The sequence below is a fragment of the Trichomycterus rosablanca genome, chromosome 3 (genome assembly GCF_030014385.1).
Source record: "Trichomycterus rosablanca isolate fTriRos1 chromosome 3, fTriRos1.hap1, whole genome shotgun sequence".
NCBI lineage: Eukaryota > Metazoa > Chordata > Actinopteri > Siluriformes > Trichomycteridae > Trichomycterus > Trichomycterus rosablanca.
Window position 1 is genome coordinate 21541976 of NC_085990.1, and position 26242 is coordinate 21568217.

The following is a 26242-nucleotide window of genomic DNA, read 5'->3' on the forward strand; positions in this document are numbered from 1 at the left end:
TCCTGTTCCAACTCGTTTACTTAAAGATTTACTCCCAGCTATTGTAGAGCCCCTGCTTACATTAATCAATGCATCCCTTAGCCTTGGATATGTACCTAAATTGTTTAAAAGTGCTGTTATTAAACCCCTGATTAAAAAACCTAATCTTGATCCACATGTACTAGCTAATTATAGGCCAATTTCAAACCTTCCTTTTGTCTCTAAGATATTAGAAAAAGTAGTTTTCAAACAGTTATGTTCTTATTTGAATGAAAATTGTATTCATGAAAAATTTCAATCAGGATTTAGACCCAACCATAGTACCGAAACCGCATTAATTAGAGTAGTTAACGAGTTGTTAATGTCTTCTGATAATGGATGTGTCTCTTTTCTTGTTCTATTAGATCTTAGCGCAGCGTTTGATACGGTCGATCATAACATTTTACTGGAGAGGCTAGAAAATACAGTAGGTGTTAAAGGACTCGCACTCTCTTGGTTTAAATCATATCTGACTGACCGCTCTCAATTCGTTTATGTAAATAATAAATGCTCGGAAACTACAAAAGTAAAGTATGGTGTTCCACAGGGGTCGGTACTGGGACCGCTATTATTTACACTCTATATGCTTCCACTAGGTGAAATTATTCATAAACATGGCATAAACTTTCACTGCTATGCAGATGACACACAGCTGTATATATCAGCCAAACCAAATGATACTGACACAATCAGTAAGATAGAAGATTGTGTAAACGACATAAAAAACTGGATGTCATGTAATTTTCTTTTACTTAATTCAGATAAAACAGAGGTTTTACTTGTTGGCTCTAAAGCTGCAAGAGACAAGTTGTCTAACCTGGTGCTAAACTTAAACACGTTCTCTGTTACTCCCAGCCCAGATGTAAAAAACTTAGGTGTCACAATAGATTCAGATCTCTCATTTGATACACACGTTAATAATATTACTAGAGTTGCTTTCTATCATTTGCGTAACATTTCTAAAATAAGAAATATACTATCTGTTAATGACGCCGAAAAACTGATCCATGCGTTTATAACTTCTCGGTTAGATTATTGTAATGCTCTTCTAACTGGATGCTCTGGTAGATCCTTAAACAAACTCCAATTAGTTCAAAATGCAGCAGCTCGAGTGCTAACTAGAACTAAAAAATTTGACCATATTACTCCTGTTCTATCGTCTCTACACTGGCTGCCAGTTAAATTTCGCATTGATTACAAAATACTTTTACTAACTTATAAAGCGCTACATGGTCTGGCTCCACAGTATCTGAGTGAACTTATTAATCACTACAGCCCAGCGCGTCCACTTCGTTCACAAGATGCAGGGTTACTTATAGTTCCTAAAATTAAAAAGATCACGGCTGGTGGAAGAGCGTTTTCTTACAAAGCTCCACAACTCTGGAATAATCTTCCTGCCTCTATTCGGGATTCGGACACAGTCTCAATGTTTAAGTCTAGACTGAAAACATATTTATTTTCTCAGGCTTTTGATTAGTATAGACAAAGGCGCAGAGCTTGGGGGTTCTTGGTCATAGAAACTTGTGGTGATCAGGGATGTTGGGTTGCTGTCGTTCTGCCTCTCTTGTCCGATCACTCAGGTTTGGTGACGGTGGGGAGATGGGCGCTGATGTCCTGTGAAAGCCTTCATGACCTTGTTACCTGCTCGCTCTCCCTTTTAGTTATGCTGTAATAATTAGGGCTGCCGGAGTCTAAAACTCTCTGTAAAACTGTTTGTCAACTAGCATTGTACATTATTAACTACATTCTCTGTTGTTTTACCCCGAGGGCATTCTGATGGAAACCTGTTTACCCGCCGAGGTTAAGGATTAAAGTCGAGACTGCCGGGACAACGATGCTGCTCCTGTCAGATGTGACGGGTCTGGAGTAATTGCAACGACAAGAAATCACTACAGACTTTATTGAAGACTAGAGCGGATAACAACTCTATTATTATTTAATTGTTTATTTATCTATTTATTACCAGTTATGACTTTTAGATCATTTAATTCTGTGTTTGTATGATTTGTGTAAATCGTGTATTTATTTAAAGTATCCTCCAGGCCACCCATGAAGGATGGGCCCTGCTGAGTCTGGTTCCTCTCAAGGTTTCTTCCTGTAATTTTCAGGGAGTTTTTCCTTGCCACAGTCGCCCTCGGCTTGCTCAACAGGGGTTTTTGTATCTGTTGGTCCTGGATTTTGTAAAGTTGCTTTGAGACAATGTCTATTGTAAAAAGCGCTATATAAATAAAGTTGACTTGACTTGACTTGACTATTTAGTTTTTTTAACCTCATTACTTACCCTAAGCTGCCCTGACCCAACTTTTTTAGATCGTGTTATAGGCCTAAAATGTAGAAATGGATGTATATTAACAGATTTAGTTGTGAAGACAAAACAAGAAAGTTCACTCTGTTTGCAATGAAATAAAAGTCACAGTAAATGTGCATTTTCCATATCGTCCCAACATTTTCTGATTTGGGGTTGTTCGAAGGTAGTTGTAAAAGTAGGAGGCGTCACTGAATTCTTTACCAGACTCTGAGGGCAAATACACCACAGTAACTGTAAACAATACCAGTAGCAAACAATAGGATGGTTCTTGTAGTCTTTTTTTTTTGTAGCCCTGTTTATGTTTTTTTATAACAGTGCTTCAATGAAATTTATTGCAGTTAGGTTTTAAGTATGGCACTCTCACTCCAGTAGTGATTCTGTTTGACCAATCAATCTTCTGCATAATTTTTTTTGCTCCACCCATACAGCCCCCGCTTCAGTATGCTTGGTACATGATCAAAAAGGGTAACCAAATTTAGCACAGGTACCTGGGTACAGCACAGCTCACTCTGCAGTAAAAACAACAACTAAATGTGCAATTAGACTTTTTTTTGGAGGAGACCTTTAAGCCACTTTCAATTTGATTTACATTTGGCTTTACACTGTACATAAACAATTTTGTAGCAAATACTTTTATCTTTATCTCTAACTGTTTTCAGGCTGTCCAGCTTACTGTGCATTTCAACATGTTATAGTAACCCTAAACACATTTAAAAATAAACCTGTTATGCCTCAGACATTGTGTGCGTTTGCTTTTTGACCACACCTGTATTCCTATGGATAGACATTTCCTCAGTGCATCTCTTTTCCCGTCCTGAGATGTGTGTGTGATGTTGGTGGAAGTTGATGTGGTTATTGTGATGGTACTGTTGGTCACGTGTTGACTAGCTGGCCCATGGATTTGAGCATTAGCTGCTTCTATTGCCGCTGTCAGCGCCTTCATGCTGTCAATACTCTCTGTGGAGTTGCTAAGGTCTGGATGAGCCGTCATCATAGCCCTGTTAGCTGGCTCATTGTACGCATCCTGTGCTGATTCTGTACTGCTCTGAGTTGTGATGGAGATATATGGCTGAGTGGGTGTGGATCTCGGTGGGATCGGGGGTGGAGTCTTTTTGTAGGTGGTTATACATGACGATACTGTAGAAAGTAAGATCAGAATTAGTTAATGACAGTACTAAGAAATCAGTAACACATGAAATCAGTAACAGTGTATAAAAAACAGAATACTAAAATACTACCAACCTATTTTCAAAAACTTCAGAAATAATTGTCAGTACTTTATTTACACTACACTATTAAATTAGTATAAAATGATGTAAAGTACAATGCATTCTAGAATATTACTATACACAAAAGACTTGCGTGATGTTTTATAATACAATACAGAGCTAAATATATTTTGGTCATGTAAGTGTAAAATATAAAGTGTATAAAACCGTTTTAGACCAAGGTCTCTTACCAACCTTACTAGTCTTAGAGATAACTTAAACATACATGGTGAAATGTAAACACTAAAATCTACCTAAGACTTAAGCATGGATTGGGCCATACTTAAAAAAGAGCTATTCTGTTCAGCTCAGTTGTTAAGGTGTTATTGCTTGCATTGTATTAAATCACAACTGTCAGTTGCTTTGAATAAAAACATCCACCAAATGCCATAAATGTTGCATAGACAGGTAAGTCTCGTTCACTCTCACAATTAGTGTAAATCAATAGAGTAGTTTAAAATGGCAAAGATGGAGTAAAGTGTTAAGTCAAACTTAACTCTTAAATGTAACATTTGAAAAAGGTTAAATAATCATGAATTATTTACATACGCACGCTTTCAGTACCACAATGGTGGGTCTAAGGTAAAGAGTAAAAGAGAATTGTAAAGTAGTAAATCGGTAAAATAAAGTGGGAAAATCCAACAGTTTAACAGCCAAACATTACTTTTCCATTTCTGCCCTTCCTGTCTGTGTTGTTCAGAAAAGCACAGCTGTCAGATAAGACAAAACACTTGGTGTGTGTGTGGCAGTGAGTGTGTGGCAAAGAAAGGCTAAACAGTGGCTGTACATTTTCTAACAGCACTCTCATTTCCTGCTGCCGGCAGGAGCAGGTTAGTACAGGCCGCCCAGCAGCCACCCCCCACCAACACACACACACACACACAGACAGACATCAAACAAGTGGGCGGGACTGACAGATCCCATTTTCTGTCTGACAGCCTGTACATGCGAGTGTGTTTAAGTTGTGTTTGTGTGTGGTTTCTGTTTTAGATTATACCACTATGGGCAAAAGAGCAGTATGCTTTGTCTGGTAACAGTTTTGAATTTCTCTCTCTCTCTTACACACAGAGGTTGATCAGAGATCACATGAGGGAACAGGTTTTTTGTATGTCTGTAGAACTTTTTCCTTAAAGCCTCTGTCACACCTTTTTAACTTTTTTTAGCAAAGTGTTTTTTGTGTAAGTCTGTGTCAGTGTGTATTTCATTTCACCTTTATTCATGATCGTAACTAAAAGTGCCCATTGGATATATTTATGGGTGTAGTCACACCTTAACCGCAGGCTTACAAACAATAGTAAGCTTTATTGTTCTATCTTGTCCTCTTTTCCTGAGTTATTTCATTCTTTATTTCTTTATTAACCCACTTCACATAGTGAACTCTGAAAACCTTGACAGTTTAAAATGGTTAAAAAAGAATGTTTTAGATAGTCTAATAGATTTATTTAGCCTTGAAAATAACAATGGTTGTTCTAGGTGATGCATGTTTAGATGTTGTCTGGCAACAAGAGAATGCAACGGAAGTCAGGATAATGTCAAGGTTTTTGAACAGGCTGCAGTTCTGAAACAAACCAAAACACTTGATGATTCTTTTGAATAACTAAAAAAGAAAATTATTTGTAACACCACTGCTGAACCACGTGAGAGGGGAGAATGAGGGAGTCAAAAAACCCACACACATTGGCCTCTAGCCAACAAATCCTTCTTTGTCGGGTGCTTCAAACGGGTAGAAGACAAGGGAGTGTGAATGGTAGATCTCTGTCCCAAAACCCCTTCCCCCCTTTAGCTAGTGTTGAAATCAAAGGCCTTCCCCATCCTCTCCACTATCCTCTACCTTCTTTCTCCACTAGACCCCCCTTCTTTTGTATTTATTTCTTGTTTTAGCAATGAAGTGCATGGATTGCCCCTTTATTACCTCTGGGCATGCTGATATCTAGCCAACTACTTTATGGCATATGGCATAGTGGATTGGGAAGCAGATGCATTTAGTGAGCACAACTCAAAAAAAGTACTGCAGGCATGGTAGCGGCAGAAATGCAGAAACCTGTGGTGCATGCACACCTGGAGGTCAGCTGGGCTACTGTATGCGGAAGCCAACAAAATGGCATACGTGGCATATGTGTGTTGTGTCAGGGTGCTGAGTGACAGTTCAGTCCAGCTGCAGAATGTTTAGAAAGGGGCGGTCCCTTTCTGCCTGTCCCACCCTCTTTCTCAACCTTTCTTTCTCCTGCCTGTATACACACTCTCTCTCTTTCTGCACTGACAGCTGGAGCCCTTTGTGAAAAAGTAGCCTGGCAACAGGCAGTAACATGAATTCTATGCCCTTTCCACACAGCACACTGTCCAAGTGTGGTGTTTTGTGTGTGTGTGTGTGTGTGTGTGTGTGTGTGTGTGTGTGTGTGTGTGTGTGAGAGAGAGAGAGAGAGAGAGAGAGAGAGAGAGAGAGAGAGAGAGAGAGAGAAGAAAGAAGGAGAAAGAGAGAGCGAGCTTTCAAGCTGGCTAATGTTTAAGCCACTTCACTGATCAGGAAGGAAAAAATCTGAGAAAAGAGATTTTCGAAGACCTGGCCCATAAAATAAAAGAGCAAAACATTTGCTATTGCAAAATGAATTTAGGGACTTTGAGTTGTAACTCTTTATATACTTGCTGAAACCTATTTATGTCATATGTGCAGCCCATTTTAACATTGGATTACTTTATTTGCATAAATAGATAGTACGCAACCTACTTACAGTTCAAGTTCACAGCACACACAAATGCATAAAGTCTATTTCCCACCACACACTTCAGCTATCAACTGCCGTGTCAGCAGACATAAACAATCCAAAGTCAATAAATGACATATGATAGGCTTACTGATTGCTGCGATCTAGATAATAATAAATTAATAATAATAATAAAAAAGCCTCATAAACAACACATAACACAACTTATTATAAACAAGTCTAGAATAACACTGTTTTATGTTATTAAAATGTTTGCTGAGGGTGGGAAGTGTTAAAGAACTATGCTTAAATAAAGCAAAACATAGAGTGCCTGATGTAGGTACTTCAAGTGTTGTAAATTTAAATTTTCTTACAAATAAATAAAATTACTATAGAATATACAGTGAGCTACAAGATGGATGTATTGATTGTAATCTTTATCTCTTTAAATTCACATCTTTGTATATAAATAAAGTATATGCTGACTTATATATAATAATATATAATTTATATATATAACTTTAAAGTAATAGGGTTAGAAGTTAAAAAAGCCAGTAGGCTCAGTTTGTTACAGCAAATAACAAAAGTACATTTGCATCACCTCAAATGCCATTAGGAGATGGCAGCTAAACAGAACTATGTCAAGATATGAAGGATCAAAACAAAGTATCAGATAGAACTGCTCTTGATCTGAAGAAAAAAGGCAATTACTTGTCAATAATTCACTTAAACCTTTGCATAACAGACAAAAGGACAAAGAAAATATTTTCAGTGTTTTCAATGACAAATGTAATTCAATTCAAATTAATGCCTGCAAAGCTGGGAAAGAGGCATGTTTACCACTGGGTCACATCACGTTCTCTACTTTTTAATCATTTAGGAATTGAAAATACTAAATGTTGCAGTTTTGCAAGTGGAATTTTTGCCCATTCTTGCAGTATACAAGACTTGAGCTGCTCAACAGTCTGTGGTCGCTGTTGTCTGATTTTCTTCTTCATGATGCACCATACATTTACAATAGGAGACAGTCAAGTACATGTACTCTGTGTCTACAAAGCCAAGCTGTTGTAACTCATTGGCAGCATTTGTCTCTTTAAAATACCAATATAAGCCGTGGGCAATCATGCACCCCCCTGCCATTACAGATGCTGTTTTTTGCACTCTTTGTTGTTAAAAGGTTTATATATATATATATATATATACAGGTCCTTCTCAAAAAATTAGCATATTGTGATAAAGTTCATTATTTTCCATAATGTAATGATAAAAATTAAACTTTCATATATTTTAGATTCATTGCACACCAACTGAAATATTTCAGGTCTTTTATTGTTTTAATACTGATGATTTTGGCATACAGCTCATGAAAACCCAAAATTCCTATCTCAAAAAATTAGCATATCATGAAAAGGTTCTCTAAACGAGCTATTAACCTAATCATCTGAATCAACGAATTAACTCTAAACACCTGCAAAAGATTCCTGAGGCTTTTAAAAACTCCCAGCCTGGTTCATTACTCAAAACTGCAATCATGGGTAAGACTGCCGACCTGACTGCTGTCCAGAAGGCCATCATTGACACCCTCAAGCAAGAGGGTAAGACACAGAAAGAAATTTCTGAACGAATAGGCTGTTCCCAAAGTGCTGTATCAAGGCACCTCAGTGGGAAGTCTGTGGGAAGGAAAAAGTGTGGCAGAAAACGCTGCACAACGAGAAGAGGTGACCGGACCCTGAGGAAGATTGTGGAGAAGGGCCGATTCCAGACCTTGGGGGACCTGCGGAAGCAGTGGACTGAGTCTGGAGTAGAAACATCCAGAGCCACCGTGCACAGGCGTGTGCAGGAAATGGGCTACAGGTGCCGCATTCCCCAGGTCAAGCCACTTTTGAACCAGAAACAGCGGCAGAAGCGCCTGACCTGGGCTACAGAGAAGCAGCACTGGACTGTTGCTCAGTGGTCCAAAGTACTGTTTTCGGATGAAAGCAAATTTTGCATGTCATTCGGAAATCAAGGTGCCAGAGTCTGGAGGAAGACTGGGGAGAAGGAAATGCCAAAATGCCTGAAGTCCAGTGTCAAGTACCCACAGTCAGTGATGGTCTGGGGTGCCATGTCAGCTGCTGGTGTTGGTCCACTGTGTTTTATCAAGGGCAGGGTCAATGCAGCTAGCTATCAGGAGATTTTGGAGCACTTCATGCTTCCATCTGCTGAAAAGCTTTATGGAGATGAAGATTTCATTTTTCAGCACGACCTGGCACCTGCTCACAGTGAATGGTTTACTGACCATGGTATTACTGTGCTCAATTGGCCTGCCAACTCTCCTGACCTGAACCCCATAGAGAATCTGTGGGATATTGTGAAGAGAAAGTTGAGAGACACAAGACCCAACACTCTGGATGAGCTTAAGGCTGCTATCGAAGCATCCTGGGCCTCCATAACACCTCAGCAGTGCCACAGGCTGATTGCCTCCATGCCACGCCGCATTGAAGCAGTCATTTCTGCAAAAGGATTCCCGACCAAGTATTGAGTGCATAACTGAACATAATTATTTGAAGGTTGACTTTTTTTGTATTAAAAACACTTTTCTTTTATTGGTGGAATGAAATATGCTAATTTTTTGAGATAGGAATTTTGGGTTTTCATGAGCTGTATGCCAAAATCATCAGTATTAAAACAATAAAAGACCTAAAATATTTCAGTTGGTGTGCAATGAATCTAAAATATATATAAGTTTAATTTTTATCATTACATTATGGAAAATAATGAACTTTATCACAATATGCTAATTTTTTGAGAAGGACCTGTATATACTGTATATACCAATCAGCCATACCATTAAAACCACCTCCTTGTTTCTACACAGTATTAGAAATGATTTGGGTGGTGGGTCATTCTCAGCACTGCAGTGACACTGACATGGTGGTGGTAAGATAAGATAACACTTTATTGATCCCGAAGGAAATTGCAGGTGTGTTAGTGTGTGTTGTGCTGGTATGAGTGGATAAGACACAGCAGAGTTGATGGAGTTTTTAAACACCTCACTGTCACTGCTGGACTGAGAATAGTCCACCAACCAAAAATATCCAGCCAACAGCGTCCTGTGACCACTGATGAAGAGGATTGACCAACTCAAACAGCAGCAATAGATGAGCGATCGTCTCTGACTTTACATCTACAAGGTAAACCAACTAGGTAGGAGTGTCTAATAGAGTGGACAGTGAATGGACTCAGTATTTAAAAACTCCAACAGCACTGCTGTGTCTGATTGACTCATACAAGCACAACACACACTAACACACCATCACCATGTCAGTGTCACTGCAGTGCTGACATTGATCCACCACCCAAATAATACCTGCTCTTTGGTGGTCCTGTGGGGGTACTGACCATTGAAGAACAGGGTGAAAGCAGGCTAAAAAGGTAAGTAGAGAAACAGATGGACTACAATCAGTAATTGTAGAACTACAAAGTGCTTCTATATGGTAAGTGGAGCTGATAAAATGGACAGTGAGTGTAGAAACAAGGAGGTGGCATTAATGTTATGGCTGATCAGTGTATATATATGGCTGATATATATACTGTATATATATATATACTGTATATACAGTGGGGAAAATAAGTATTTGATCCCCTGCTGATTTTGTAAGTTTACCCCCTTACAAAGTCTTGAACAGTCTATAATTTTTATGGAAGGTTTATTTTAACAGAGAGAGACAGAATATCAACAAAAAATCTAGAAAAAAAAACATTAAATAAAGGTTATAAATTAATTTGTATTTAATTCAGGGAAATAAGTATTTGATCCCCTACCAACCAGCAAGAATTCTGACCCCCACAGACCGGTTATGTGCCCATGAGGCACACAAATTAGTCCTGTCCCTGTATAAAAGACACCTGTCACAGAATCAGTTTCTTCCATTCAAATCTCTTCACCACCATGGGCAAGACCAAAGAGCTATCAAAGGACGTCAGGGACAAGATTGTAGACCTGCACAAGGCTGGAATGGGCTACAAGACCATCAGCAAGAAGCTTGGTGAGAAAGAGACCACTGTTGGCGCGATCATTCGAAAATGGAAGAAATACAAGATCACAGTCAATCGCCCTCGCTCTGGAGCTCCATGCAAGATCTCACCTCGTGGGGTAAGAATGATTCTGAGAAAGGTGAGGTCAGCCCAGAATTACACGGGAGGAGCTTGTCAATGATCTCAAGGGAGCTGGGAGCAGAGAAATGCTGGATATGACCCCAAGAACACCATCCCCACTGGGCATTTCTCTGCCTCCAAACACGGCGAGTGGAGTTGATGCCAAAGAGCTCAATTTTTGCCTCATCTGACCATATCACATTCTCCCAAGCTTTCTCTGAATCATTCAGGTGTTCATTGGCAAACTTCAGACGAGCCTGTACATGAGCCTTCTTGAGCAGAGGGACTTTGCGGGCACTGCAGGATCTCAATCTATTACGGCGAAGTGTGTTACTAATGGTTTTCTTGGTGACTGTGCTCCCAGCTCCCTTGAGATCATTGACAAGCTCCTCCCGTGTAATTCTGGACTGACCTCACCTTTCTCAGAATCATTCTTACCCCACGAGGTGAGATCTTGCATGGAGCTCCAGAGCGAGGGCGATTAACTGTGATCTTGTATTTCTTCCATTTTCGATTTATCGCGCCAACAAAGGTCTCTTTCTCACCAAGCGTCTTGCTGATGGTCTTGTAGCCCATTCCAGCCTTGTGCAGGTCTACAATCTTGTCCCTGATGTCCTTTGATAGCTCTTTGGTCTTGCCCATGGTGGTAGAGTGATTTGAATGGAAGAAACTGATTCTGTGACAGGTGTCTTTTATACAGGGACAGGACTAATTTGTGTGCCTCATGGGCACATAACCGGTCTGTGGGGGTCAGAATTCTTGCTGGTTGGTAGGGGATCAAATACTTATTTCCCTTAATTAAATACAAATTAATTTATAACCTTTATTTAATGTTTTTTTTCTGGATTTTTTGTTGATATTCTGTCTCTCTCTGTTAAAATAAACCTTCCATAAAAATTATAGACTGTTCAAGACTTTGTAAGGGGTAAACTTACAAAATCAGCAGGGGATCAAATACTTATTTTCCCCACTGTATATATACAGTATATATATATATACAGTGGGGTCAAAAAGTATTTAGTCAGCCACTGATTGTGCAGGTTCTCCTACTTAGAAAGATGAGAGAGGTCTGTAATTTTCATCATAGGTACACTTCAACTATGAGAGACAAAATGAGAAAAAAAATCCAGGAAATCACATTGTAGGATTTTTAAAGAATTTATTTGTAAATTATGGTGGAAAATAAGTATTTGGTCAATAACAAAAGTTCAACTCAATACTTTGTAACATAACCTTTGTTGGCAATGAGGTCAAATGTTTCCTGTAAGTCTTCACCAGGTTTGCACACACTGTAGCTGGTATTTTGGCCCATTCCTCCATGCAGATCTCCTCTAGAGCAGTGATGTTTTGGGGCTGTCGCTGGGCAACACGGACCACAAATTTTCTATGGGGTTGAGGTCTGGAGACTGGCTAGGCCACTCCAGGACCTTGAAATGCTTTTTACGGAGCCACTCCTTCGTTGCCTCAGCGGTGTGTTTGGGATCATTGTCATGCTGGAAGACTCAGCCACGTTCCATCTTCAATGCTCTCACTGATGGAAGGAGGTTTTGGCTTAAAATCTCACGATATATGGCCCCGTTCATTCTTCCCTTAACACAGATCAGTCGTCCTGTCCCCTTTGCAGAAAAACAGCCCCAAAGCATGATGTTTCCCCCCACATGCTTCACAGTAGGTATGGTGTTCTTCAGCATTCTTCTTCCTCCAAACACGACGAGTTGAGTTTTTACCAAAAAGTTCCATTTTGGTTTCATCTGACCACATGATATTCTCCCAATCCTCTTCTGGATCATCCATATGCTCTCTGGCAAACTTCAGATGGGCCTGGACATGTACTGGCTTAAGCAGGGGGACACGCCTGGCACTGCAGGATTTGAGTCCCTCTCGGCGTAGTGTGTTACTGATGGTAGCCTTTGTTACTTTGGTCCCAGCTCTCTACAGGTCATTCATCAGGTCCCTCCGTGTAGTTCTGGGATTTTTGCTCACCGTTCTCATGATCATTTTGACCCCACGGGATGAGATCTTGACCCCAAGGGAGATTATCAATGGTCTTGTATGTCTTCCATTTTCTTACAATTGCTCCCACAGTTGATTTATTCACACCAACCTGCTTGCCTATTGTAGATACACTCTTCCCAGCCTGGTGCAGGTCTACAATTTTCTTCCTGGTGTCCTTCGACAGCTCTTTGGTTTTGGCCATGGTTGAGTTTGGAGTCTGACTGTTTGAGGCTGTGGACAGGTGTCTTTTATACAGATAACGAGATCAAACAGGTGCCATTAATACAGGTAACGAGTGGAGGACAGAAGAGCTTCTTAAAGAATAAGTTACAGGTTTGTGAGAGCCAGAAATCTTGCTTGTTTGTTATTGACCAAATACTTGTTTTCCACCATAATTTACAAATAAATAGATTTCCTGGATTTTTTTTTTCTCATTTTGTCTCTCATAGTTGAAGTGTACCTATGATGAAAATTACAGACCTCTCTCATCTTTCTATGTAGGAGAACCTGCACAATCACTGGCTGACTAAATACTTTTTGACCCCACTGTATATATATAAATATATCTATATATATACAGTATATATATATATATATATATATATATATATATATATATATATATATATATATATATATTAAATAATTAGGTTTATCAACCACTAAACATGTTTTCTTTGTACTTTTATGAGTTAAATAAAAGCTCAAGCAATTTAACAAATTACAGTTTTTAGTTTTTATTGCATTTTGAGCAAGTGGCTCACCACGTTGTGCAAAACTTTGAGAGAAAATTGTTAATCAGTAAATTTCTTACTGTAAGATTGCAAATTATTTACAAAGTGATACGTGCCCCCCAAAGGCTAGGTTACCCAGTTCTGTAGAGTTACTAATCAAAAGTGGAACCATTAGTCCATACTGATCAGTGGTTTAAAACAAGAACATTCAAGGTTTAGGACAAGAAAATTCTATTGCCATGGTCAAGCATATAATGAATATGAATATATTGGAATTTTTTTCTGCTGGCGGAACTGGCAATCTTGACCATGGATTCACCATAATACAAAGCCATTATAAGGGGGAAGGCTATGCCTTATGTGGTGAACTTGAACCTTGGTAATAATTACACTTAATTACACACTCTATGAAGACAATTATCCCAGTGAGGGTTGAGACAATAAGGGCTGAATAATGGTGCACATACACATTTGTCAAGAGAACTAGATGTTATTTTTTCATTTAAACTCAAAATAATGTCAACTTATTTTAGCAAAATACTTGTCTGTATCAATAAATAGTCTCTCTGTTACTAAGATTTCTTGTACTACATTTTCATTCAATTCTATACACATCATCATAAAATCTTTTAAGGTGAGGGGAGTCAGATAAGTCTACTTCTGACTGCAACTGGACATTTTTATTCACAGTATCAATACTTTGTAAGAATGAATTAATACAAGTGTATTACTGCAATAATTCCTAGATGCAGCTCTGATTGTAGAACATTTTGTAAAACTCTCTCTCCCACTGTAGTCTGAAGGCAAAGTTGTCCCTTGCAGCAGGAGGTGAGAGGGAGGGTGAGATTAGTTTAGCGGCCCATTTACTCCAGTTCCTGTCTTAACATTCCTCCCACCACTCAAGTTAAGAACAAGGGCCTAGTGCATTTCTCTACCCCCCTCTCTACCTCTCTCTGTCTCTCTCTCTATGTCACACACACACACACACACACACACAAAACAGACCAACATAATAAAATACATACTGTGCACCAGACACCCTGTGAAAGTCTGACTCAAAGTAAAGCAAATGGCTTTTATGATCTGATCACTCACACATCAAGGCTTTTGAAAGCAAACTCCAATTCTGGAGTTTCACTTTACTTCACTTCACATACACAGCTACGATTTGCACACGAAAAGTATTCTGTCTAATGACACATGTCTAAAAGTGTTATTAGATTCTATTACAAACACAGTCTATGCCCACTTGTGAACACATTGCACATATAAAGCTTTTTCACAACATAAGTATACTTAAGAAAATCTGAAACTAAATTAGTGAGTGGGAGTAGAGTGGGGGATGTTTAAAGACTTGCAAGGCAGAGATGTATGGCCAAAGAGGTCATAACCTGACACCACAGCACATTTACATATGAATACAGAAGAATGTGGAGTACACACTTAAACACATTCCCATATATTGAGATTTGCAGTGTGTAGAACCAAGAAACTATTTTAATAGTGAATGATTTAAATCTGTAATTTACTAGTATAATGTATTAGTGTAAAAATGTTTGTTTGAACCAAACTAAAATTAAGCTTCGTGTCCTTAGGTCTGGCATCTGACCCCTGGCATCCTGTGAAAGGGGGAAGGGATAAGACCTGGCTGAGAACTGTGTGTTTCCAGTGGCTTTGGTTCTATAGATGGGTTTTTGAAAACAGGTTTTTCTGTTTCTGTTACAAATGTTCATGCAAATGCAGGTAAATGCTCATATATACTATCACAAAATTCAATTTTAATAATCTATAATCTACTTCATGAGAAACACTTGAGTTACAGAAGGCAGTCAGTAATCTGATTTCTAAATGTACCAACCTGTAGTTATGTGGAACATCAGTTTATATATCTAGTAATGTTCACCTACAATAAAACAACTTCATAAATCAAGTATTGCTAAAAATTTTGTTAGGATTAATAGAACAAACATTAATTATACCAGTGGCACTCAGATTATGGGTTGAAAACTACAGTTGGCTCGTAAAATGGCTCAATTATTATTTTTAACATAATAAGTAGGATGGAATGATATCCTATATATACTTAGGAAAGTTTATTACAAGGTATTTGTGTTGTAAATAAAAACAAGGGTTTTCTTGTTATGTATCAATGTTTAAGTAGCACCAATACAACACTTTAAACAAACTCATTTCTGTAAAGGTTGGGACATTTTGTAAAATGCAACAAAACAACAGCCTGTGAATTACTGTTACTTTTAACTTTTTGTTTTAATTAACAGTCAAACGTACAAAGATTCCCAATGACATAGGTCTCTCTAAACATTCCAAAATACGTCTCCTTGTCAATGGTACTTTTACACACATAGGTCTGTTTTTAGCGGCTGAATATTGTTAAGGAAATAACATGTTTCAATCAGACACACTATGCAGTTTAAATGAGAAATAAGATCTATATAAGAGCATGAGGCTACACACGTATAACAGTAGAGGATTTTTTAACACACACACACACACACACACACCTTTTAGGAAAAGTAGACAGTGTGCAATTAAGGTCAACCCCACCCTCAAAGTGAAAAACTAAACCATCTTTTACGAGTCTGTTGATGCATGCTCAATAATCCAGGTACACAAATACACAAAGTTGAATCAGTTCATCTGGACATAAGTTTGTTGTAGTGATACAGACTGACTGAAGACTGAATGACTGAAGAAGTCATTCAGATTGAGTGACGAAACGTATCTCTACAACAAACTTATGTCCAGATGAACTGATTCAACTTTGTGGATCTTTTACGAGTGTTCACACACCCTCACACACAGACATACACAGACACAAGTTTTCGTTACAATGATTAGACAACTGACATGAGATAAATAACAAAAAAGTAACAGTTACGTATTAAAAACATATGACCTAATAATACAACCATGAGAACTAAGACTAACCAACTGCTTAAAGCAAGACCAAAAATTTAAGCCAAATACAATGTATGGAAATTAATAATGTAACATTTAAAAAATATTTGTCCCTAAATTTGCCTTAATCAACAATATCATTCACTTCATTTTAATCTTGTGTTTATTTTTACTAAGGTGAACAGAAAAAGGAAACTTATAGTATTTGATTATGACAAATACTTGGGTCATAACATCGTGACTGCTTTGTTTCTGTTGCCCCCTGTAGGATAAATGTGGAAACATACAGCCGAGCACAATTTGCTTTCGCGCGCACAACAATGAAATCGAGCAGAAAAACAACATTCGAGAGAGGGATATTTACACGCGCGAAATGTTAAAAGTTGCGCGCGCTAGTTTTGACATTGATGTGACGCCATACATAGCTTGTTTTGCTGACTAAAGCATACAGTGCACAGGAAAAGTTTCCCTCCGTGTACATTACTGTGTTTCTAAACAGAAGAGATACACAGGGCACAGTTTGCTACACCTTGGTCCCCTTTTTGTGGATAAATATTTTAACATAAAAGCTATTATCCTAATTGTCTGGACACAAACTCAAACCAAAAGCATGCATACGGTTGCTGTGTTCAACACAAGTTAACTTCATCATCAAGTTATATATAATTTTTATTTAAAGCAAAACAAATACATAGCAATGCAAAACATGTTCTTCTTTTTGTTTTCCATAAAGAAGAAAACTAGTCTAATGACTATCAAAGTCAGCTGTATGGAATTGCAGCTCTAAGCATGAGAAATAAACTGTCACAATTATAAGTCCCTTTGAATAGAAGTGTCTGCTAAATGCCATTAATGTAAATGTCATTCTCAGCAATGCACTGACAAAGACACAATGGTGTGTGTTATAGTGGTATTATTATATGATCAGGTGAACCTGAATCTCTGGGTTTCTTAAGTATTGTTTACACTTACTGGCCTTTTTATTCAGCACACATATCCTGTTAGCACATGCTGTAGGTGTATTGTTGGAGACTTTTCTATTTTCTTTTTTCAAAGAGTAAATTCCTCCAGCCTTTTACTATAGGACAGTTTCTGATCATACAATACTTTTGGCTTCATAGTTTTTGCTGGGAACACTATTCTAATCAATAGTGTTCTAAACTAATTCTTAACTTAAAATGTTTTAAAACGACAAAAAACTGCTGTATCTAATGCTCAAACCAACAAAACACACACTACCATGTCAATGTTATAATAGTGTCATTGCAGTGCTGAGCATGGTGCACCACCCAAACAACACCTAGTCAGTGGGGAGTTTCTGTGAGGATCCCTTTCCAGTGATGGATGGGGTGCGGGGGTAACAAAGATTAAAAGCAACAGATGGTAAGTTTGTAATTGTTTTCCCATCTATATGTTAAGTGTAGCTCAGTGAATGGCCAGTATACGTATTTACAATATTGGTAAGCCTAATACAGCAGGCATTAAGGGGTGCTCAAAGGCTGCCAAAGGGAATACCCATTAGCAGAAGTCTGAGGAGAAACATATAACTGTCAACAGGTTATTGGGCAACCATATACAGTACAATTGAGGTCAACATTATTGCCCCCTTAATTGTTCAGTATTAAAAAGCCAATATCTTTTAAAATAAGTGGATGCAGTGTAAATAAAAAAGACTACACACCTGTTGAAATGCCAGACCAAAATACATTATTTTAGATTTATTTCCACCTTTAATGTGATTTATTGTCTGTGCAATTCATTTAAAAAACAAACTGTCTGGGCTGTGGTGTAAGGTGGCAAGATCTAAGCTTTTGGCTACAAAGAAAAACATCCAAGCCCAGCAACATTTTGCAAAAACCTACATCAAGTTTACCAAAAGCATGTGGGAAAGGGTGTTATGGTCTGATATGACAATGGCAGAACTTTCCAAAAGGTATGTTTGGCACAAAAACACCACTACGCATCACCAAAAAAACCCACCATACCCAAAGTAAAGCATGGTGGTGGTAGCACAATGCTTTGATGCCGTTTTATTGCTGAAACAAGGATTGGAACTAGGGTTCCAAATATCAGTCAATTTCTGCTAAAAAGCTGAAGGTGAAGAGGAATTTCACTTTTAAGCAATGACACAAAGCATACCTTGACATTAACAAAAGAATGGCTTGGATCGATCCAGTCAGAGCCCAGACCTGATTCCACTTGAAAATTTGTGGGGTGACCCTAAGAGGGCTGCATACCGGAGATGGCTTTGCAATGTGACATATTTGAAGCTTTTTTGCAAGGAAGAGTGGGCAAAGATTGACAAGTCAAGGTGTGCCATGCTCACAGATCCCACCCAAAAAATTAAATGCTGTATCTCTGGGTTTCTACAAGTGACAAAATTTAAAGCATCTAAATGCTGCTCTTTAGCTTAGTGTCTCTTGTTGTTATTCACTACACTGTAACCATACATATTGTGACTATTTTCTCCAGTGATTTGGTAATTCAGGAAATGCAAAAGTTTGGGAATTCAGGGAATGCAAAAGACAAACAAACCAAACTGATCTTGGATTACTCCCGTAACAAGCAATGGAATCTATAATGCAAGCTCTGTGTTACATTTTAACTGTATGTGTTTAAAGGATGCAGAAATTATTAAGACCCCTTGACACCTAAATGTGTTGTGAATATGTGTTTGGAAATTTGGTCCAGTGCATCAGGTTTGCTTTAATTAACATTAAAATGAGTTTAGAATTAAATTAGAGTCATCCTGTTGCATTTTATAATGACAATCTTTTAAAGGCCAACAATCTACAAGACACTGCCAGGATAAATACCAAGCCATTAAGTTAAAAGAAAATGTCTATAGAATTAAATTGTATAAAAGGTATAGATCAGGAGTATAAAACACCTAAGGCATAAAACAGACCATGGAGTTTGCTAAACAGCATGTATATGTCTTTCCGGTTTGATGGGACAAAAATGACTTTCCTTCCCTACAGTGAAACATAGTGGTGGCAGCATAATGGTATTAGGGTGCATCTTATGGTACTCAAAGGGAGACTGGTAAATACTGAAAGATGAATAAACACAGCCAAATACAGGAACAAACCGCCTTCAGAGCAGAACCAAACCCAAACTGGGATTTCACTTTTCAACCATAAACCCAAGAATACAGAAAAAGGGTCATATTCAAGAAAACTTGCAGCTGTTATAAGGCATCTACAAAGCATTAAATAAAAGGTCTAAATACTTGTTTCTTATGATCTTATGATCTAAAAGATATTTCAGTTTTTTATTTGTCAATGATTTTCGATGGATTAAAATGTAGATTAAGCAAACTTAAACTGATTCAGTGTAAACTGATTAGGTAAAATGGTAATTATACTGATTTAAAACTTAAACCAAATGTGCTCAAAAGTTCTTAATACTTTCTGAATTAAATAAATGTAACTTTATGTTCGTACAGACATTTGACCTGTTCTTACTGGTTCACATTCTTAGACAAAACACACAATAAAGGGCTAAATAAATAGAGGAAGAGTGGATCAGGTAAATTGTATAGAACTTAAACCTGATATTTAAGTATTAGTCACAACCATCCCTAGTGCATGCACATACATGCATATACACCTCTGATGGTGTGTAACGGTGTGTCTGACAGGAAATTATTATTTTGGTGGCAGGGCATACTGTAATAGAAAAGACGTGCATTAAAGGAGGACAGCGGTAAGGAAGAAGGAAAGGAGGATATTCATTGTTTAATTAAAGGGGCTCTAAGTGATTTGTCACAGATAATAAAATATGTTGGTTTATAGCTGCAGCATACTCAAGCTTTACACAAGGACAGATGCACACAAGCACAAACTCAGGCCATTGCATGTTTGAGACGCTGCACTATGCAAATACTACAAATATTAAAATATGCAGAGGGAATTTTATCCCTGCATACCCAAACACCGCCTCGATGTGTTATCCTATAAATTATTAAACCACCATTAAATACAGTGTACACATACATGTTACAAAGTAATGTACACAAAGTATTACTGAATTAACATAATAATATAAAAAAATATTAAACATTACTGTTTGTCTATATAGCCACTTAAATAAATATCAATCAAATAAATCATCTAACACCCCCCCCCCCCCCCCCCCAAGTAAATAAAAACAGATATTTTATATTATCTGGAATGTCACACATGGAGCTAATTAACACAATATACTAACTGTCAAACATGATCTATTATTCCAATAGTACTAGAAATAGATAGGATAGATGGGATAAAACCATTACTGTCTAATGTTTTTTTGTTTGCATTCGTTGCTGCATTTTCCCCTTTTACCAAACTTGTCATATCCAATTCCCCAGTTAAACTTCCTCTACTACTGCAGACCCCACCCTGACTAAGCAGAGACCCAGATTGTCATGCTTTTTTCTTATGCCACACAGAGAGCATGAGCCAATGGTGTCTAAGTAAAAGTTTGACTGGTCGATAACACGGCCAAGATTCAAACTCAGATCTCAGCGATGATTACTACCTAGTGTCACCAGTGTAAAGCCCATCCCCAGTTCAATCTGAATAGTTAGTTAATTTTGCCACCATTCCTGCAAAAACAAATATTCTCCTACACAGCTCCACTGCTCTGCAGTGTTCTCTTCTTAGCAAACTGTGTTCTCCAGTAAATTTAAAATAGATAGTTTAAAGCAAATATTTACATTAAGTAGTATGAGGAATGCAAGGACATTTTGCAAAGAATGAAACTACAACCTTTACATCATTGCCACCTAGTGCTTACAACTGTACACGCAGACACTGTGTTATAGTGATACATGTTTTTTGTGTTAAACACAAGTCTAATCTTAGGCAATGAAATTTTGCCACAGTCTTACAAATCAAAGCATTTCCATAATAATAGACAAACTCTTTAATTATTTCCACAGTTGTTTTATGATTGCTTTTTTTCCTTTTCTCCCAATCTAGTCATTCCCTCTGTTGCTTGGACCACTCCTGCACGGAGGAGTGCCTCAGATTTGCACAACACGTGCAGTAGCGGACCTCTTTACTTTACATTTTCACAAAGTGTCGTAAAGCATATATCAAATCACACTATGCCTCATTTAAGTCCCCCACCACTCATGTTGGTGCCTCGACCAAATAAGAAATTGAATTTTGCAGCAGAAATGAGAAGCATCTCCATCCAACCCTCACTTTCTCAGACACTGCACAATTGTCTGTTGGACACCTGGTCAGGTCAATAACACTGCTAAGATTCCAACTCAAGTGAAAGATTTGAGTGCTCGAGCTTACTGTGTTAAACTAGGGCTGGGCGATTTTGCAAAAAAAAAAAAAAAAATCGATTATTTTAAAATTATACCCGATTGTCGATTACGATTTCAATTTTTTTTTTTTTTTGTATAATGCAATTAAAATAAGACTCAAATTTTTTTTTTTGCATTGTAATTAAAGGCTGCAGAAGTGCAAAAATAGTAACAGCACCACCTATAATTATCCTTTTAAGGGACTCAAACTTTATAACAATAACAATAATTAAAACAAAATAGATCTAAATTATCTATATCCTTATCTATCTATATCTAAGAATAGCTCACAAACAACTTTTATTTCAAATAATGTTCAGCAGAACCTCCTTACATTAGGAAAAAAACTACAAAAAGTTCTTTACAGGTTTCTTAAAAGGAACACGAGCCTGTACTGTGCTGTTTCCACCACTGAGTGAGTCTGTATCAGTATGTACATTGGGGGGCATCAAGTGATCACTCAGCTCAGCTTTGATTTTGTCCTCTTGTGATTTAGGGGGTGGATACAACATTTTAAACATTTAAGGATGTGTAATGTGTCATTTTAGTCCCATAAAACTTTCAAACTGTATTAACCACTATTATGTGTCGTAGAATACGGTGGCCGAGAAGTGCAAAACAAATTTACATTTCAGAAAACAAAATTACAAAAAAACAAAAACAAATTTACAACAAAAGCAAAAACAAATTTACAAGTGCTCGGGTACCCAGTGTTTGTAAATTTGTTTTGGCATATGTAAAAGTGTTTCAGCACTTGTAAATTTATTTTCGGCATATGTAATTTTGTTTTCTAAAATGTATATTTGTTTTGCACTTCCCGGCCGCACATATTTGACGGAAAAGGCAGGGACAATAAACCGGAAGTGCGTGTTGCTTACCTGCTGTCAATCAAACTGTTTCTCAGCGATAAAGTGAACGGAGTTTGTGATGGTGACGATAAACAAGGTTTTGTCTAGTTTGTGGAAATCATTTTATCCAGTTGATCCGCTATTGTTTTTCTTGTGGAAAGTTTTGTGCAGATGTTTAGACGTGGCGTGTGCATCTCTATTTACCGTCCGCTCTTCTAAACATCTAAGGAATTCCCACAAGAACAACAAAAGCGAAATAATGAAAATAATTAACACAAAATGGACAAAACATTGTTTATTAGGGACGGAACATTTGATACCGAGGCTTTAAAACTTGTTTCACTTTTGTAACAGTGGACTCAGTGTATCGGAGCTTATATTAAAGCAGCATGTGCGGGACTGATGAAGCTTTGGTGCTGTGTTTTATCTCACTCACTATATAAGAGACAATCAAACCAGGGTTACCCACCGTCCTGTAAATACAGAATCCTTCTTTATCTGGAGACTAAACGCCGCGTTCAGTACTGAACTGATACAGGACGCTTTGTTCCGTATTTTTATCAATGGGAGACGGTGTGGTGTATGAAACAGAAGGAAACTGCTGCTTAATTCATTATATTAAGTAGTGTTCACTTTTATTCTTAGTAACGTGACATAACCTGTTTAATACACCGCTGTATGAGTAGCACAGTGGGCGGAGTGCGTTGTTTTGCCTAAAATATGGTTCTGACTTATTATTATAAAGAATGAAAATAATAAATTTTAAACACCATAAATAAAACCTTTGTTCTCATGACTGTGTAAGGTCCCCCCCTGCTGCTATAACCAGCGCACACACACCGTTACTAAGAATAAAAGTGAATACTACTTAATATAATTCCCACAGTCTCCCACTGATAAAAATACGGAACAAAGCGTCCTGTATCAGTTCAATACTGAACGCGGCGTTTAGTCTCCAAATAAAGAAGGATTCTGTATTTACAGGACGGTGGGTAACCCTGGTTTGATTGTCTCTTATATAGTGAGTGAGATAAAACACAGCACCAAAGCTTTGAATCAATCCGCACATTCCTGCTGCTTTAATATAAGCTCCGATACACTGAGTCCAGTGTTACAAAAGTGAAACAAGTTTTAAAGCCTCGGTATCAAATGTTCCGTCCCTAATAAACAATGTTTTGTCCATTTTGTGTTAATTATTTTCATTATTTCGCTTTTGTTGTTCTTGTGGGAATTCCTTAGATGTTTAGAAGAGCGGACGGTAAATAGAGATGCACACGCCACGTCTAAACATCTGCACAAAACTTTCCACAAGAAAAACAATAGCGGATCAACTGGATAAAATGATTTCCACAAACTAGACAAAACCTTGTTTATCGTCACCATCACAAACTCCGTTCACTTTATCGCTGAGAAACAGTTTGATTGACAGCAGGTAAGCAACACGCACTTCCGGTTTATTGTCCCTGCCTTTTCCGTCAAATATGTGCGGCCGGGAAGTGCAAAACAAATATACATTTTAGAAAACAAAATTACATATGCCGAAAATAAATTTACAAGTGCTGAAACACTTTTACATATGCCAAAACAAATTTACAAACACTGGGTACCCGAGCACTTGTAAATTTGTTTTTGCTTTTGTTGTAAATTTGTTTTTGTTTTTTTGTAATTTTGTTTTCTGAAATGTAAATTTGTTTTGCACTTCTCGGCCACCGTAGTAGAATGATTCGATTCTATTGAACGGCCCTTTAAGCCAAAATAAAGGAACCATTTGGGAGTCGTTACATACATACGGCTCTTTAAAAGGAACCGAGACAAAAGATCCGACTCCCTATCGCAGAATTCACTGCAGCAGTTTCCCAGACGCGATTTTTTTACTCAGTAACGGATGTGATTTAAAATGTAGCGAATTACAATTCTTAGTACAAAACTTACTTAAGTAAAAGTAAAATTACAGGCTGTAAAATCTACTTTAAAAAGTACAAGTACACAAAAAAACGACTCAATTACAGGAACAAATCCTGATCGCACTCATCGGCTCCGTATTTTGATTCAGTTCAGCGGTGTTTGATTCAGTGAATCTTAATTAAACTCTTCTGTTTGTGTCTCGTTTTGCCGATCGTGTTTGCGCTCCTTATTACTGAATCTAACCGTTACCGTGTATAATCCTTGTTGTCTTCCGTATACTGTTTTGGTTTTCGCTGGTTTTGGACTCTACCTGATTTTGTTAAAGCAATAAGCCACGAGAGGCCGTGCATTACTGTGATTTTAGCACGGGGATGACGTTTTTGGCACGACGCGAAGCGGAGTGCCTAAAACTTCTTTCCCCGTGCTAAAATCATAACAGTAATGCACGGTCTCGAGTGGCTTATTGCTTTTATAAAACGGCGGTCAACAAAAAATATAATAAATACAACAATGTTTAATTCATAAATGTATTTATCGTGTATAAACAATAAAGCATTCTTCCGCGACGCAAAATAGTTCGATTAACAGTGTTGCTAGGCAACATGAGGGCGAAAATAACATTAACTTTTTCGATTCAGTGGCGTATTAATATGGAATGATGTGAGGTGGTCATAGGTGTGCGTTTATCGGGGATTTTACAACGGCTTCGAACGCGGCTCAGCCAATCAGATTTTAGGACCGGAACTATCCGTTTTATAAACACTGTTTTGCCCTTTCTATATTAAACTTTCCCTGATTTATATTCCGCGGGCGTCTGGTCAGTTTCTGCTTCGTGACATCCCAGCTAACACAGAACGTTCCCGTAACGTTAGATTTTGGTTCCCCTATGGTTATTTTTAGAGAACCATCCCATAACGTTATGGGAACGTTCTATTTTCGTTAAAAAAATTAGCGCTGTTCCCGGAACGTTCCGGGAACTATGAAACCTAACGTTCTCTCATGGTTTTATGAAAACTAACAGAGAACGTTATCTAAAAGTTGCCTTAAGGTTTTCTTTCTTATGTGTTTAAAGTAACGTTCCAGTAACGTTCCCGGAAGGTTTTCTTATGATCTTTAAAGTTTTTTGGTAGGAACTTACCAAAAATACAGCCTTTTGCTTGAGACAATCCATGTAGATCAACCTTTACTTACAAGCACCAACTATAAAACTATTAAACCTAACGTTCTCTTTATGAGAACTAACAGAGAACGTTAGGTAAAGCTTGTATAAGGTTTTATTTCTTATGTGTATAAAGTATCGTTCCAGTAACGTTCCCGGAAGGTTTCTAAGTTAATCCAGCTAGCACAATCATCTGGTCCAGTTCCCACTTTTCTATCGGCACAGTCGGCCGAGTGTCAGAATCGGCCAGAATCAATGTAGCCAGATCCGGCCCAGTTGTTACCACAGCTGGGTTTGGCTGGTGCTCGTAGAAACGCGTGCGCGCCGACGCTGGTTGTCCGGCTGTGGCCCAGCGTCCAGTCTCTGATTCAGCGCCGGCAGACGAGCATCACCATAGCAACAGTGCGACGCGAGCCGTTGAAGAAGAGGAATCGTTCGTTCGTGTGAGGTAAATAAACATTTAATCTTAACAACTTTTTACTTAGTAAAATGTAAGCAGAAAGTATAACCTCCGTGAAGCTGGCCCCCCATGTGGTCAGAAATGGAATATAAATATTATTATTCGTTTGTGCTGCGTTTGTGCTGGTTTGTGCTGTAGGAATCATCGTTTGTGCTGGCACCGTTTTAGAGAAATTAAGTATTATATTTTATTACCCGTGACGTCACTCAGCCCCCCATCAGAGCCCAAATTGCACCAAAAGCATCTCATTCGTTTGTGCTTCGTTTGTGCTGGTTTGTGCTGCTAAAAGAAACATTTGTGCTTTTTTAATTCTCAAGTTATTACGCTATAAATATTACACCCGTGACGTCACCAGCCCCCCCATTAACGTCCAAATTGCACCAAAAGCACCTCATTCGTTTGTGCTGCGTTTGTGCTGCTAAAAGAAACATTTGTGCTGTTTTAATTTTAAAGTTATTACGCTATAAATATTACACCTGTGACA

The 26242-nt window shown here is 38.0% G+C and overlaps 1 protein-coding gene across 1 annotated transcript in view; it reads right to left on the minus strand.

The window, feature by feature from the left end:
- Window positions 1-26242, minus strand: part of dlgap1b (discs, large (Drosophila) homolog-associated protein 1b) — a 209656-nt gene that overhangs the window by 21456 nt on the left and 161958 nt on the right. Inside the window, exon 7 of the mRNA XM_062991045.1 lies at window positions 3093-3463. Within this exon, the coding sequence (XP_062847115.1) occupies window positions 3093-3463 (371 nt within the window). The remainder of the gene's footprint in view (window positions 1-3092; window positions 3464-26242) is intronic.